The 16,676-nt window shown below is 35.7% G+C and overlaps 1 protein-coding gene across 1 annotated transcript; it reads left to right on the top strand.

Moving 5' to 3' along the window:
- Positions 1-96: 96 nt before the first annotated feature.
- On the top strand, positions 97-5,697 carry sdf4 (stromal cell derived factor 4). The gene is made up of 7 exons (XM_077727360.1): positions 97-195; positions 623-939; positions 2,553-2,689; positions 3,005-3,118; positions 3,192-3,350; positions 3,948-4,123; positions 4,960-5,697. The coding sequence occupies exons 2-7, from the start codon at positions 629-631 to the stop codon at positions 5,134-5,136; spliced, it is 1,074 nt and encodes a 357-aa protein (XP_077583486.1). The 5' UTR covers positions 97-195; positions 623-628; the 3' UTR covers positions 5,137-5,697.
- The last annotated feature ends 10,979 nt before the right edge of the window (positions 5,698-16,676 follow it).

Here is a 16,676-nt window from a genome sequence, read left to right as displayed (position 1 = left end):
GTCACTGTTGTTACCGAATGCGCCGGTCGGATTTTAGCTGTACACGACAGTGAGCTACGTGAAAGCCACGTCTACAGTTAAGCAAGATCACCCTGACGTGGTGTTAGCGGCTCGGCACTAGTTTGAGTACCTGCTAGCCTGTCACTTTCCTACGGCGTCTTTGACAGAGTTGCTGTTTACAAAGGCTGTTCACTGGTAAGTATGGTTATATTGAAATATACTCTCTTACCGCAGAATAAACCACTGGGGTTTAGCATTGACCAACTGGGCGTTAAGTTGACAGTGTTTTGGAAGCGTCTGTCATGTCGGAAGCTTCCTCTGTACACGCAGTCGCTTCCCCCCTAATAAAAAAAAAAAATACTCTTTGAATTTAGAACAACGTGAACCATTGATCTGATTTAAAGGAATGCAGCTGGCAAAAAAATGAAAATAAACAACGAAAAAAAATGTATTGGATTATGACTCATTGCCTGCTACTGACACCAATGTAGGTTTCATTCAAACTGGGGGAAGTGCAACTACAGTGAACCCTCGCTTATCGCGGTACTGCACTACTGCAGGAATATGCAATACTCATTTGTAAAGATCTCATTTTAATGATGATGTAATGCTTTCTTCTCAGGTAACAATGGGAGTATTTACAAATCTTGGTTGTCCAAATCTCCTTGCACTGTCACTATTGTTGTGGACATTGGTGCTAGGAATCCATGTAAATGCTCGGCCAGCCAATGCACCCACTCCAAAAGACAAGCCTGCATCCAACAAGGAAGAGAATGAGATTCTTCCACCGGGACACCTTAATGGCGTGAAGATGGAACTAGATGGTCACCTCAACAAGGAATTCCACCAAGAGGTGTTCTTAGGTAAAGATATGGAGGAGTTTGAAGAGGACTCTGAGCCAAGGCGGAACAGAAAGAAGCTTATTGACATTTTCTCCAAGTATGTAATAACTCGACTACCATATTTTCTCACAAATACACCATATATGTCACTAAACTAATGGCTTATGTGCGTCCAAATTAGACTTGACATGCACGAAACAATTTATTTTGACCTACGAACAAAATTCTAAAAATATATATATATATATTTTGCATAAAACGTCAAAAAACTCACTTGTGCCTGCCATTGTTCGCTCAGGGTGGCAACATCTTACCTTGTGATGACAGACTAGACCGATATGGACTCACTTTCTTGTTGGACTGCTCACAGGAATTCTTTTTTGAAATTGTCTACTTGCAGGCAACACCCTTTAGGAATGTGCAGTCCAGCACACTATCCTTTCAATTCATACAGTACAGTAAAACACTTTGACACACAAGGAATTTGAGATATGAGTAAAATTCCGAGCAAATATTTACTTTGAGGTACGCAACACATTTTGAGATACAAGCATACGAGAAAGCCAGGTGGCCATGCCACGAGAGGCTGGTTATGATTTTAGCACACTGTCTCTCTCGCCGCACCTCCCTCGTGCAAAGTTCTCTACGAGCTGTGGGGGGAACGTTGCATTTTTTCCGTGTCTTTTTTTTTTTTTGCGTTAGTTAGTGCAGAATTAAGGAAAACACAATGGGTCCAAAAAGCTAGCTGGTCCAATGAAGGGCAGTGTGAAGAAAAGGCGTATGATGACAATTGATATTAAGCACGAAATAATCAAAAAACATGAGTACTGTACTTGTGACTGAGCAGGCTTGGCAATACTTATGTGGAAGCAGGAAGTTGGCCTCGAAAGCCACGGTGGAATACATTAACCTCTTTGCCTTGGTTATTGCACAAGAAAGTTTACATTTTGTGCAACGTAAGATCAAAAGTTTTTGTGTGTGTTTTTAGGAATCTAAGTTCATTTTAGTTAAACTTAAAGTTTGTGTTACGTTACAAGCGCATCCATCAAGTCTCCCTCTCCCAATCGCGAACTCCGGGTTGTACTGAATAATGTCTCGTTTTAATGTTAAACACCATAACCAATAAAGGTTGTTAGTAAATGGTAAATTACAACCAATAAAAATGTTTTTACATTGTAAAATCATGTTTTTTTCAGAGGGTAGGAATGAATTAATTTGTATTTAGTTCTATATCTGATTTGAGATGGGAGTAAATCGACATACAAGCTCAAGTACCGGAACGCATTAAGCTTGTATATCAAGGTATGACTGTGTATCAGAAATACCACCTGCGATGATTTTCCCTTCAAAGTGACACATTTGTACGCCCTATCAAATCCATGAATTTGGAGGTGAAAATTGTGAATCAGGCGGTGTCTTTTTTATATAAGAGAAATTGTAAAAATTTAACGATTTTAAGGCAAATTTAAGAGTAGTGTGGCTAACGTGCGAGAAAACACAGTAATTTTGCAACGTGGGGTCTAATGGCGCGTGCACTCCAAAATTGTTGATCTGTTTTCAAGCCTATCCAGGGCTATCTGAGACCAGGCACCCACATACATGAACGTTACATTTTGGTTCACTCATTGGCGGGTTCAAGGGGAGTTATCATCTCTCAAAATTGAATAAATACATTGAAATGTTCTTTTTTTTATCTACCTCTTTCCACAGAGTGGATTTCAATAAGGATCAAAGTGTAAGCGCCAAGGAGATGCAGCGCTGGATTATGGAGAAGACGGAAGAACATTTTCAAGAGGCCATGAGGGAGAACAAGAACAGCTTCCATGCTGTCGATCCAGATGGTGACGGTAAGTGTGTGTGAACATTTTGTATTGATACATGATTTAATTTGGACAATTTCAACATTAGAAGAAGGCAATGTTGCCAAAACAAAACAAGTTTTTAGTGCACCTGTCTAAAATGCCTTTCCTTTTTCCGCATTTTCACCCTCTTGCTACTGTGATAAAGAAATTTTCCCGAATACGGGATGAATAAAATTATACAATCCAATAGCATTTTGGGGACAAATGGCATCGCAAAATCAAAATGTGATGATTTAATTACAAAGTTACGACTTAAATACTTTTTGAATACTAGTTTCCCTCCTAATTTATCATTTTCAGGTCACGTGACTTGGGATGAATACAGGATCAAGTTTCTTACCAGCAAAGGTTTTGATGAAAAAGAACTTGCAGAGAAAATCAAGAAAAATGAAGATATTAAACTGGACGATGAAAGTAAGTTGAGAACTATACAGAATATTTAAAACGTTATTTCAACGTTTTGTTGTTTTTTTGCTGCCATTTGCAGCTCAAGAAGTTCTGGAGAGCTTGAAGGACCGCTGGTTTCAGGCTGACAACCCGCCAGCTGACCATTTACTCAATGAGCAGGAGTTCTTGTCATTCTTGCACCCAGAGCACAGCAGAGGCATGTTGAAATACATGGTCAAGGAGATCATGCGTGACTTAGGTACTGACCCAATTTCACTTGTATTCCATCAAAAACACAGAAATTTGAGTCAAAATGGATTGGATGTCCATCATTGTCAATAGCAAACAATTAGTTAATTTATTAAACGGCACTAACACCATTAGAACAAAAGTTATCCAATCCAATAGAAACATTGTGTTTCCTTGGTTTCAGTTTGGCTGGATAATCTAAAAAAATAATAATAAAAAAAATTCAAACAAATAATTGTAGATTTTGTTGTTGCTTTTTTGGCAAAAATGTGAATCTAAAAAATTCATTACCAGTATTTTAAAAAAAAACATCCTTGTTTTGAAATTTTGCTGAGTTTTTTTCTTATTTTTCTCATTAAAAAAGATAACTATTATTAAGGAAATTCCCAAATAAAATTTGGGTGAAAATATTGGAGATTTCTTTTTAAGGCCATCACCCAATCCTAATTTCAGGATCGGACCTTTGGGTGTTTGTTTGCATCATGAGATAGACACTGATGAGAGACAAGTAACCCAAAGTAGTCTAGGCACATCATTTTGGGATAGTACATTGCATTTATGACATGAAATTTTCCTTTTCAAATAATTTTTTTTGCTTGTGCTGCAGACCAAGATGGCGACCACAAGCTGACCTTGTCAGAGTTCATCTCCTTGCCTATGGGTACTGTGATGAACCAAGAGGGCCAGGACATTGATGACGATTGGGTTCGAGAACGCAGGAAGGAGTTCCTGGAAGTCCTCGATGGCGACCATGACGGCATTGTCACCATGGAAGAACTGGAGGTGCTTTATCACTCTAATTGTTCTCTTGCCATTTGCTTTGTCCTTCAATCATGCATTTCAGTATTTTCCCCCTTATGATAATTGGTACACGCTTTCAATGATTCTCAGAGGTACTGCTTTAAAAAATCCCCAAATATACACGAATCATTCCAGAATTAATGGCAATTTTACATCCAACCTTAACATTCTCTACAATCCACTTACAAAATTAAATTAAGAGACAAGAGTGCTTTAGAATATCTAAAAGTAAAAAATAAGTATCCATGAAAATGCATGGAGCTTTTCTTAACATACATTTATCATCCTGATAGAAAAATCACATGACTCACATGATATCCTGGACTTGATTTTAAACAGATTTCCAAAAGAATGTTCATAAATGTATGATAGTCTTGATTAAATACCTGACTATTTCATGCAACCTATATATTGAACTTGTTATTTATCTTTTTTACTTTTATGTTCTCTATATTGGATGTCTTACTATCTTTTACACTTATAGTTAGAAGCTCCAATGACATTCTGAAACTGGTTCTGTAATGAAAATAGAGCATATTCAGATCTGATTTTCCTAATCATTAGGAACAGCTTGCTTCTACCCCTGAAAAAAGCACTAACCCTAACATTAATATGGATTTGCAACTCCTAAGGTTTTATTGGAAAAGAGAAGATGCTGTTCAACATCTTTTCAACTTTTTTTACGGTTTATTTTTCAAGAATTTGAATGGCCAAATGCCCCGATTCAACTTTGGGAGAATGAAAACTAGGAAAATGAGAGAATGCAAAAAAATCCAGGTTAAGCCTAAACTTGTGGCATTTTGTTTCCCATGTGGCAGGAGTACATGGATCCAATGAACGAGCACAACGCTCTGAACGAAGCCAAACAGATGATCGCTGTGGCCGACGAAAACCAGAACCACAGTCTGGAACTGGATGAGATTCTCAAGTACAGTGAGTACTTCACTGGCAGCAAACTCATGGACTATGCCAAAAATGTTCACGAGGAGTTTTAAAGGGATCACTTGCCATCCACCGTTGACCCAAGTTGCCTGGACAACATTTCAGGCAATTTAGCTGTCCTCATGAATGTGTCGCACTGTGTTCAAAGTTGATAATTGTGCGTATGCAGTGTATGTATATGAAAAGTATCCCCGGAGGTGATTGAAAAGGCACCTTATGAGTGTGTATAGTGTAAATATATTAAATTTGACTTGCATGAAGCAGATCTCCCTTGCGCTTTAAAGTTTTTATAGTAATTTCTAAAGCAAGACAAGTAATGTAACAGATGAATAATATATGATGACAAAAGCTCAGGTGTTGAACATTTTCTTTGATTTGTTTGGATTATCTGATGGCTTTTTCTTCCCTGGTTTACATATGAGCAGCATTGTACCACATGCTGAATGACCTCATTTACAATTTTGTGTGTGTGTGTGTGTAGTAGTATGAGGAACGGCATCAGAAGAGATTTTATTCCTTTTGTTTTGGAATATTGCTCAGTAACATGTAAAATACAAACAACTACTTTATGACAACTATAGCAAATGCACTGCAGAATAAATATTTCCTACCAATTGTTTTTCTCTAGTTTTTTCATGTGTAAAAAAATCTTTTTAACCAAACTCAAACCAGTTGTACTACACTGTACACATTATATATCATATTCAAAAAGAAAAATCTTGAAAAGGAAATAGTGGTTGACCAAAACATTTTTTTTAGTATAAAGACTTGCACATGCCCACTAAATGGTATTTTATGTCTCATACGCTAAACCTATAGTTCCCTTTTCACCACAGTTTTATTTTCAGTATTTACTGATGTCATTGCTCTCAAGCAAGGGAGGCTGAGTCACATCATGAGATATTCCTATGTCATAGAGTTAAGATGAACACTTGTAGATTGATGACCAACCTTAGGGGTTGTAAATTTGGAACACCGAGTAATCTGTCAATTTTGAAACAAGTGGGACAAGTGACAAGAAAAATGCTGTCCGACTTATCAGTGGAACAGGAGATTCTCCTGCCGATGCTGTCGAAACATTTTGAGAACATTTCACCAGCCCAGTGGGGCATTTTGTCTCAAGGCCATTTCGACTCCAAAGCAGGGACTACACTGGCGGAAATGTGTACAGAGATGAGTCAAAAACTCTGTAGTGATGCCTCGAAATTCATCGTGCCAATGTTTCTGCAGCGCATCGGTGAAACTGATCGTTTGGCTCCCGTCCCTCAGGGCACAACAAACAGCGCTCCTAAAATTCCATTAATACAGTGCGATCATGCCACCAAGTTGGATTCACTGTTAGCAGATGAGTTTTCCAAAAGGTTAAATGGTACTTTGAACGCTGAACAGTTAACGTCGCTCACACACCCCGCTGGCACTTCTACCAATATCAATGGGCTTTATCAGATGGCTCGTCTTTCTGGTAGTGCATTGTTGACGTATCTAGATCATGTCGAGGCAAGAAAAGGGGGTTTAGGAGCATGTTGGCGTCAACCATCGGTTCAAAAGGGCCACGGTGACCAGCTGACGCAAATTGAGGAAGTTCTGAATCTGACGTCATCCTGCGCTCTAAAGTCAAATATGAGTCTTGATGACACAACTGAAGCAGTAATTGAAATGTTACACAAATGTTTAGCTTCCAAGGACATGGAACCTGTAAATACCCAACCTGAAATCCCTCCAACATTTCATGGTGATGTTCACAATCCTTCAGAAATGGACAGTAGTAACTGCAAGAGCTCAGTGAGTACTCGTTTTGATCAGAGTTGGATTCAGAAGACAGTGATGCGTTTTTTTTCCTCTCGCATAGAAGAAAGTGCACGCAAAAAGAGATTTCTTGAGTTCTCGAGAAGAAGATTTTGCAAAATGATGGCTGATGTGGTCAGTCCAGATTTGTGGAAAGACTCAGAGTACCTGGTCACATTCCAGGGCTCTACTGATTCTGCATTTGATCCTAAATTGCCTCGGCCAGGTCCTGACATGGCTCCTTTGAGTTTTGAGGTAATCCAGGACGATGTTGAGGATTTGTACAATAGTTTTGCTAAAGCAGCAAAAAAAGCCACAAAACTACATGAAAATCTCAATGACGAGATGACCAAGTTTTCCAAAAAGCTGAAGTATAAAATTTTTAATCATGTGAAGGTGAACGAGAAATTGTGTCCCTCTGAATTTGCAAACAAGCAAAAACCCGGGCAGAGAAAACACAAAAAACACAACCTGGATGTATTATATAACTTTGTAGAAGATTCTATTGGTATGTTCTTGCAGCAGTTACTCCTTTGGATGGAGCTGGAGTCCAGAAAGGGCATCACCAATGCACAGTGTGCCACCCCAAATGTCACTGAGATGTTCAAGTCCGCAATTGACAATCGAGGCCAAGACAAATCCTGTTTACATCATGTCACCCTACCAAAGCAAGGGCCCTCAGTGTCTGCAGACCACCAAAATATAACTCCGTCTAATGCCAGGTCGGTTGCCATTACGACAACACTACGAGAGAAGCTGGCAATGAGCCTTGTAAACATGCTTATCATGAGTCTGGTGAAAGAGTTCCCAAAGAAAGTCAGGAAATCAATGGAACAACACGAAGTGCAGTCGATCATCAGTAAAGTCTACAGGGAAGTTTTGAAGGGGACTGATTTGGATTCACTGATTTCTATGGACATGGTCCTCTATAATAAATTCATCAAGATGGTGATCAAGGACCTTTTCCATCAGTACCAATCCAAGAAGAAGCTATTAGAAACGTTTAGGTCAAATTCTGATTTGTTTCGGGATGCTGTGTTGAAACATATCACTTACAACCTCAAATTTAACAAAGTTGACTCTGGTAGGGCAAAAATCTAAACATTTTTTTTCATTAAGTTTCATTCAACAATGTTGGTCCTTAACTATTTATAAGGGTTGTGAATATTTTTGTAGTATATAATTTAAAAAAAAAAACATAATGATCTTGTGTCCAGTGATTCAAAATGTAGTAATGTCCACACTGGGTCTCAATTATAATCCTTTTTTTTATTGTTAGACACTAGTATAATATATTTATTAGTCAATAAAATTAAAAATGGAAACATCATAATAGCAAATAATGCAAATAAATTAGTATGTAAAAAAGTAAACTTTGGCTAAGGTAGTACTTCAAAGTACTTTCTTAGTTTATAACTTATTACCTCCCATTGACAACAACAGACAACCAATTCAAGGACAAATGAGTGAATGCTCTTCTTGTAGTTCTACAGATCCATGGAGTTAAATGACTGTCCATTTGAGAGTTTATTCTTGCATTACAAGAAGGAAATTTAGTCCCAAAAAATACAACCTTTAATGCTGAAATCCAAAGAGGAGTCATAAGTCAAAACTGAAAATGTGTGAAATGTTTTGTGTGACCCTCTGTGTAATAGAAGTGGGATAAGAAACAAAAATGAGAATTTGAAATGCATGCTGGATGAAATTTCAATTGTTGGTTAAGAAAAAATTGTAGATTTTTTGACAAAAATGGGGGGGGGGGGATCTAAAATGGGAAATTCTTTGGAATGGGTTAAAATTTACAAATTTGTGTTCAAATTGTGATTTGTTTTGGTGAAATAAGAAATAAACTTTTGTAAACACGTCATGTGAATGATAAGTACACAGCGTGTTTAACTCATTCACTCCCATTGAGAGCGATAAATTTCAAAACAATTTGGACTGGGGTGGCCATCCATAAATGATGATCTTTCAGTTCCAATGACAACGATAGAAGTCCAATCCCTTTGGACAGGAAGGGGCTGGCAGCGAGAGAACACTCCTTGTCCAAATGATTTGGACATCTTTCGACTTCAAGAGGCAGCTAATGAGTTAATTCTGTGATCATGCAAAATCTAATGGTTAAAAAAAACATTTCACGTACAGTCTGTTACCAACATGTATTCTTTATTTGCTTTGTCAAACAGTAAATTTAAAAGTAACACATTCATAAGCTAAATCTTTTTCATCCATCTTTGCATCATCGCATTGTTTAGGAACTCCACAGATTCAATGAATGTTTTTTCTTCCAGTTTACTATCTGCACTATTGCTGAACATTCTCCAAAAGAGATTTTTCGGTTCACCTTATTTCACACAAGTGAATAACTAAAAATTTGATCCATGTAGTTCTATGTATTGCTTGCTGAAGAAGTTATTTTTTAGGTGTGCATGTGCTGATCTTCAAAGTTTTAGTTAGATTATGTGACAGGCTAAAGTGTGTAAGTTATTAATAGTAGAGTGTGACATGCAGTGTTTAAGTTATAAATGATTGCATGTGTGATGTAAAACTAGTTTTGGGATTGGATGTTTATCAGTCTTCGATTATTGATGCCTCCAGCAAAACAGCAAGAGTATGTATCAGTATTTGATTATTTATGTCTGGATACATATAGTTCAAGCGGGGAGGACCTTCAGTCATTGCAGTAAAAGTTGGCTTGAAGATAACAACAACTGACCTGTATGATTATTTCTCCCTGTGTTTAAAGGTATGTTGTTTTGTTGTAGAGACCGACTTCTACTGCAATGACTGAAGGTCCCCCGCGCTTCAACTAAATGTACCCAGACATAAATAATCGAATACCGATACATACTCTTGCTATTTGGCTGGAGGCATCAATAATCGAAGACTGATAAACATCCAATCCCAAAAGTAGTTTTACATCACACATGCAATCATTTATAACTTAAACACTTTTAGCATGTGACCCTCTATTATTAATAACTTACACACTTTAGCCTGTCACAATTACAGTACATGTGCTTACTAGCAGTTCAGCATGATACAATGAATAAAATTTTATTGCACACCTAAGTACAATTCAGAAGCATATTGTTATGTAAGGCTCGGTATAAAGGTTAACTGTTCACTTCAAAGTCAGACTACAGTAATGAAGACTTTTCAAGTCTTTGGAGGTAGTTTGGGATTTCATTAAAATCCACGTTAAGCATGCCCATTATTTTTCCTTCCTGGAAACAATTGCAGCATAATGGTAACATCATCATGGCATTGCTTACAATGCACAAATACTTGCTCAATTGAAATTGATGCCTGAGAAAGTATATCATGTGTGTTGACTTCAAGAAATACAATTCAAATAAAAATGATAGCTTTAGAGAGAACATTTACTGGTTTTCCCTGTAAAGACATAAATAAACACTTTTTTCAGTCTATTTTTAGGTAGAAAAAATAGAGATTTTTGAAAAATATATATTTTATATATTTCTAGTTTTTCACATATTGTTTTTAACATAAATAGAATATACATTTTAATCTTTCCTTCGTGGAGAACTAATCAGTAAAAGGTAGACAAAAGGAAATGTTTGCTCATCTTAAAGAATTTTTTTCCTGTTTTGATCTTCCTAAATAAAGTGTAGAAAAATAAATGTAAAAAAAAAAACGAAAAAATGTCTACTCTTCCCTTTTTTTTCCACTGGAAATAAATAAACTACATTTAAGAAATAGCAAATTTACTCCCCTTCTTTTGCATTCAAAAATTGTGCATAAATGGTAAAAAAAAAATTGAAACCACATGAGAATATTTGACACCAAAACAGAAGATTTTGAGAAAATTTTGAAATAATCTATCGATTATCAGAAAAACTGTCGATTCATTAGTTATGGCAGCTTAGTTGGCAAACGTAACGACCCTCCGAATACTCTCAAAATTGTTATTTTCCCTATTAAACCTTTTGTTTCCATAGTGTTTTTTTTAAATAGTACCCGTCTTCCTATGAAGACAAAACTATAACTGCGTTGTTGCTTTAATCTACATTTCCATGCAACTGTGCAGGTTAGTTAGTTTGATAAATTTTTTCTGCGGTTGCTTGCATATCCCAAACAAAGTGTAGGATGGACCTGCATCAGTTATGCCCTGCACAAAATGAGACAGAATAATGATTTGCAAATTGAAATTTCTAACATTTGCGAGCAAGCGACAGGAAATTTAATTCCCCTTCATTGTTTTGCAGTGTAGTTGCTAAACGTTGCCTCTTCCACCCCTTCCCATTCCACATTCACACTGTTAAAGATTGAGTGGAGACAAGCGAAAGTAAGTTGAACCGCAATGGTTGGTAGAAAAAAGGATGGGGAAGCAATCAACTAGAGTACAACCAGAATGATATGCTCACCCCACATGTGATAGTCAGTCATGCTTGTGGGTTGGTAACACAAGTACACCCCACAGCTACCTGATAAGGACAGCGGCACAATAACTGTTGGCTGATTCTCTTGTAGACCGGGATCTCGATGTAGATGGGTTTTGCCACCATGTGTGCCACGGTGCAATTCTTGCAAACAGCATATTCAATGGTTGCCGGCTCTCTGCCTATAGCAAAGTTTTTCCTGCAATGAAATGGAACCTTATGATGACAGCATTAAGATATAACATATATAATAAGATATAACGGTTATAAATAAATCCAGTACATATACATACATAAAAAAAAAAAAAAAATATATATATATATATATATATATATATATATATATATATATATATATATATATATATATATATATATATATATATATATATATATATATATATATATATATATATATATATATATATATATATATATATATATATATATATATATATATATATATATATATATATATATATATATATATATATATATATATATATATATATATATATATATATATATATATATATATATATATATATATATATATATATATATATATATATATATATATATATATATATTTAAACATTCACCTCATAGTCTGAAAAATATTGTACTAATTCTATTTATTATGATTACTATTAGGCTTTAATTTAGGTCAAACGCTGAAGGAATACTTTTTTGTCTGGTACGCTGATTTTTACTATTACTCCATACATCATTACCTCCATCAGTAGGTTGAAATTATACAATATATTCAGAAATCTAAGTCTGTTTGTCCTCCCTGTGTGTGTTCAAGATAACTTAGTTCGAATGAAGGGTGTATTATCAAACTACAAGGATATGATATGTTTGTAATATGAAATGGAGGAGGTCAAAGGTCACAGAGGTCTTGAAAGGAATTTTGTGATAACTGATCAGATTCCCTTATTACTCTTGAAATTCACAGAGGTCAGAAATATATCAATGCTTTGAATTTGGTTCTTCATGCAGAAGTAATGAGTGAAAAAGTCTATTTCAGGAGGGATGAAAGGGAAAAAAATACATTTCAGTTTCTTTTAACAGCTTCCTGAAGGAATAGAGAATCATTTTTTATCGTGTGTATAACAGCAGATATAGTCTTGTTTAAAAGAGAATGTACTCTTTCTAAAATGTAACCGTGGAGAAAGATGTAAAATATAAACAATATTTTTGAGGAAGTGGTCACTGGACGCAGAGGACAGAGATATATCATTTCAGTAGCAACATAGCGTTACTCAAAAGAGTAATGAGGTTGATTTTTTTGCATACTTGATATTGTCTGTTTGACTATTTTAAAAGTAAAATTTGTCAAAACTGCTCCAGCTAAACTGCAAGGCTAATGAGAACAGATACCATAAAAAAGAAATAAATGAGTAAAACAAATTAACAACCTGACAGATGTCTTTAAAAAAAGTCTATAAGAACGCAGTAGTCTTAACATTGCTGTAGTGAACATTGGAGGATAACTTACGTCAGTTCCCAGGGAGCGACTGAAGACTCTCCCAAATCAGACACGTGTTTGATGCGTGTGTGTTGATAGTATTGTTTTGGGATAATTTTGCATCCATCTGAGCAAGAATTTTTGACGCTCGCCGTATGGATTAAGACCAGAAACATCTGGGAACACTGGAAAAGAAAACAGAAAAGCACAAGAATTGATTCAACATGAACTTGAATTAGTGTGGAGCACTGCTGGTGACAAAATTTCTGCAAAGGTACAATGCTGGAGATGAGCTGATGCTTAGTTTGTCCTATTCTAAGATGTACATATTTCATTCGGCTGTTCACTAATTTCACTAGCTGTGTTAATGAACATTTCATAATGTAGCACGTTTGACTAAAAACAAATTAGTCAGCTAACCAACTGTGACTGTGAGCTGACAGTGTTTACTTGCTTGAAATATTTGCCTATGTTCTTGCAAGGTTAACATAACCAAAACAATGCCTCGATTTTAACATTGCTTATTTATTGAAATGAGGCATAGTGACTATAGATGAATGAAGCAGCAGCTTTTAAAACAACCCCTTGTACTCACCAGTATTGCCTTGGCAGCCATGGTGATGTCGTAATTGAAATTGTAGATGCTCAAAAAGCAAGAGTCGTTGAGATGTGTTGGCTAAAATGTTTGCAGGAAAGGCAGCTCACTTTTTATACTTGTACCCTGCCACCATTCCTGTGACATCGACGTGCATTTGCATAATGTTTCTGACCACAGATGAGTTGCTGAGCTCCCATAATCCAAAGCAAGGTTGAAAACATTAATCTAGTTCTCTATATTTTTCTCATACATTGATTCTGCTGAGGAAGATCTTTGCTTTAGCAAAAATCTAGGAATGAAGACCAAAACCAGTCTCAGTTTTCTACTCTTACAGGTTCAGTTTTTTATTTTCATTTTTCATTTTAATATACGTATATAATATATATGTATATATATATATGTATATATATATATATATATATATATATATATATATATATATATATATATATATATATATATATATATATATATATATATATATATATATATATATATATATATATATATATATATATATATATATATATATATATATATATATATATATATATATATATATATATATATATATATATATATATATATATATATATATATATATATATATATATATATATATATATATATATATATATATATATATATATATATATATATATATATATATATATATATATATATATATATGTATATATATATATATACATACATATATATACACATACATACACACATACGTATATACATACATATATATATACACATATATATATATATATTTTTCTGCAACACGCTTATTTTTTTATTCATGTAATTATTAACTAATTTATTATTCATCTATTCATGTCTCAAATGTCTTTTCCTGTGTCGGCATTCTCACCCTCTTCCTAGTGTGACAATAAAATATCCCGAATACGGGATGTATAAAGTTATCTAATCCAATCTAATCTAATATGATGCTGTTATACCACATGTACTCAATGTTTAATTTGTATTTTTGAATTACTTGCATTTTTAATCCCAACGTAATTATCATCCACACCAAAAGTATCAAAATTCTTTCTGTACGTCATCTCTTGATGATTCAGATGCTTCCTCTGAATCATCCATAGCAACGTGGATGTTTGGAAGCACTAGTGTCTAAGCCTGGTTTCTATGTTTATGTGAATGTTGGGGCTTCCATATACTAATGAGGGAGTCACCAGTCCTCAGGGATTTACAACCATCAGAAAACAGGAAGTCTGAGCTCCACACGGAAATACTTGCCTACCAATGACAAGGAGAGCTTTACAATTAATTTAAACTGGCCGGACCGTCATGTTTTTATTTGATCCCTCCCTGGCAAAATAAATAATAATAAAAAGAAAAATAATAAAAGATGGGGATTCTGGCCTTCATACATCTCTATAGCTGATTTTACTCTGGCCAAATATAGTCCATACTTTCATTACAAGTAAGCAATTATTATTATATACTAACTGTTTCAGTCATTTCTGTTGATGCAGAGTGTAAGATTATATCAGTTTTCAGTATAAAAGGATCATTTTCATACTGACATGTCAGCATAAACACTCAACAATCTGACTGATTGATTTCTTTTTGCCCTGTAAATGACTGAAACGTATCTGTCCAAAGTCTTGGTAACAACTGTCAGTTTGGCCTGTATTTAAGACTCACTCACTGGTCATTCAGTGAGAGCTGCAAGAACAATAGACTGTGAGCGGTTCAGGCTGTATGAGCTCTCCCCATTTCTGCAGTCCGGTAACAAACCTATTTACTATTAAATTGATGTCACTCTTTCTTAACCTGCTCCTAAAGTTGTCTTTCAGACCTATCACATGGCATGGTTTTTGAAACAGTAAAAAAAAATGTTGTGTAAGTAACAAGCTTGCTGATGTCTACAATTTTTTTCCAGGTCACCCTGTATTTGCAAAGTTCCAAGAGGTGAGACTTGTTTGGATTGTAGCTGTATGATAGCCATTCTGCCACTTAAATTTTGCTATATGGTCAACTTTCTAGTTACCATTTTTACTCACCTAAGATCATGTATAACGTGTCTGAGATCAACTGATAATAGTCAAGCAAAATAATTATAAATAAAAAGTCTTTACTAAAGAGGAGAAAAAAACCCAGGTTGGTTTTCTAGTCTTGCATTTCAAGACAATTTTGTTCCAATCTGAGCCTCCAACATGGCAACCCACCAATATTGCAGTCGTAAAATGTCAATTTGAAACAGTGAAGGAAGAGTGGTTGGCTCAGTGAGAAGTTTGCATGTTTTCTCCAGGCCCACGTAGGTTTTTTCCAGGTATGTCAGTTCCCACCACATGCCAAAAACATGCATACTAGGCTAGTTTAACACTCGAAACTGTCCTTCGCTATGAGCATGATTGGTTGTTCTGGCTCCTTATGGGGGAAGGGTGTTGATTGAATGGTTAGCGTGTCAGCCTCACAGTTCTAGGGTCGGGGGTTCGATCCCAAGTCGGTCTACACTGTGTGGAGTTTGCATGTTCTCCCTGGGCTTGCATGCACATAAAAACATGCAGGATAGGCTGGAACACTCTAAATTGCCCCTAGTTATGAGTGTGCTGTGATTGGCTGGCCAATTCATTGTTCCCCACTTGGTGGCCACAGTTAGCTGAGATAGGCCTCCAGCACCCCTGCAACCCTTGTGAGGATAAGCAGTTCAGAAAATAAATGAATGTCTCCAAGTGCCCTGGCTTAGTTTGGCAACCTATAAATGTCTTCCGCCTACTGCCAAATGGTTGACTGAGATATGCTCCAGCAAACCCGACTTTGTGAGGACTCCAGAATGAATAAAACAACAAGAAAACAAAACACTACTGATGGTGCATGTTCTTTGTTTTGTGCCAAAGAAATCACAGCAAAACCTGCCACGGTGAAAGATTTTTTTTAATTTGCTGTCATGATAGCAATCAATCACAAATGAGGCTGTTCACATCACGAGGCCAGACAGAGAACAAGCGCTAATTTACAGAAACATCTGAATGAATTGGGAGGAATATCACATTACATCCTAGCTCATTTCAGGCAAGACACTTGAGGCTATGGGTGAAATGAAATAGCTGTTTGTATTATTTCTATGCTTTTTTTGTTTTGTATTTGTAGCCGACAGGGTTACAAAACAAAAAAAGATATTTCTCTATCTGTGATCAATGCTAGAAAAACTTTAAAATTCTCAAGAGAACACAAATTTATGATACAGGTACAACCCCCCCCCCCCCCCCCCAAAAAAAAAATACCTCGAAGAGAAACTACATGTGCTGCCCCAATCTGCACATTCAAGTTAAAAGCATTAAACAAATAGGAGCCAAA

This window comes from Stigmatopora nigra, chromosome 1, assembly GCF_051989575.1.
Source record: "Stigmatopora nigra isolate UIUO_SnigA chromosome 1, RoL_Snig_1.1, whole genome shotgun sequence".
Classification (NCBI taxonomy): Eukaryota; Metazoa; Chordata; class Actinopteri; order Syngnathiformes; family Syngnathidae; genus Stigmatopora; species Stigmatopora nigra.
This window is presented reverse-complemented; position numbering and strand designations above follow the sequence as displayed.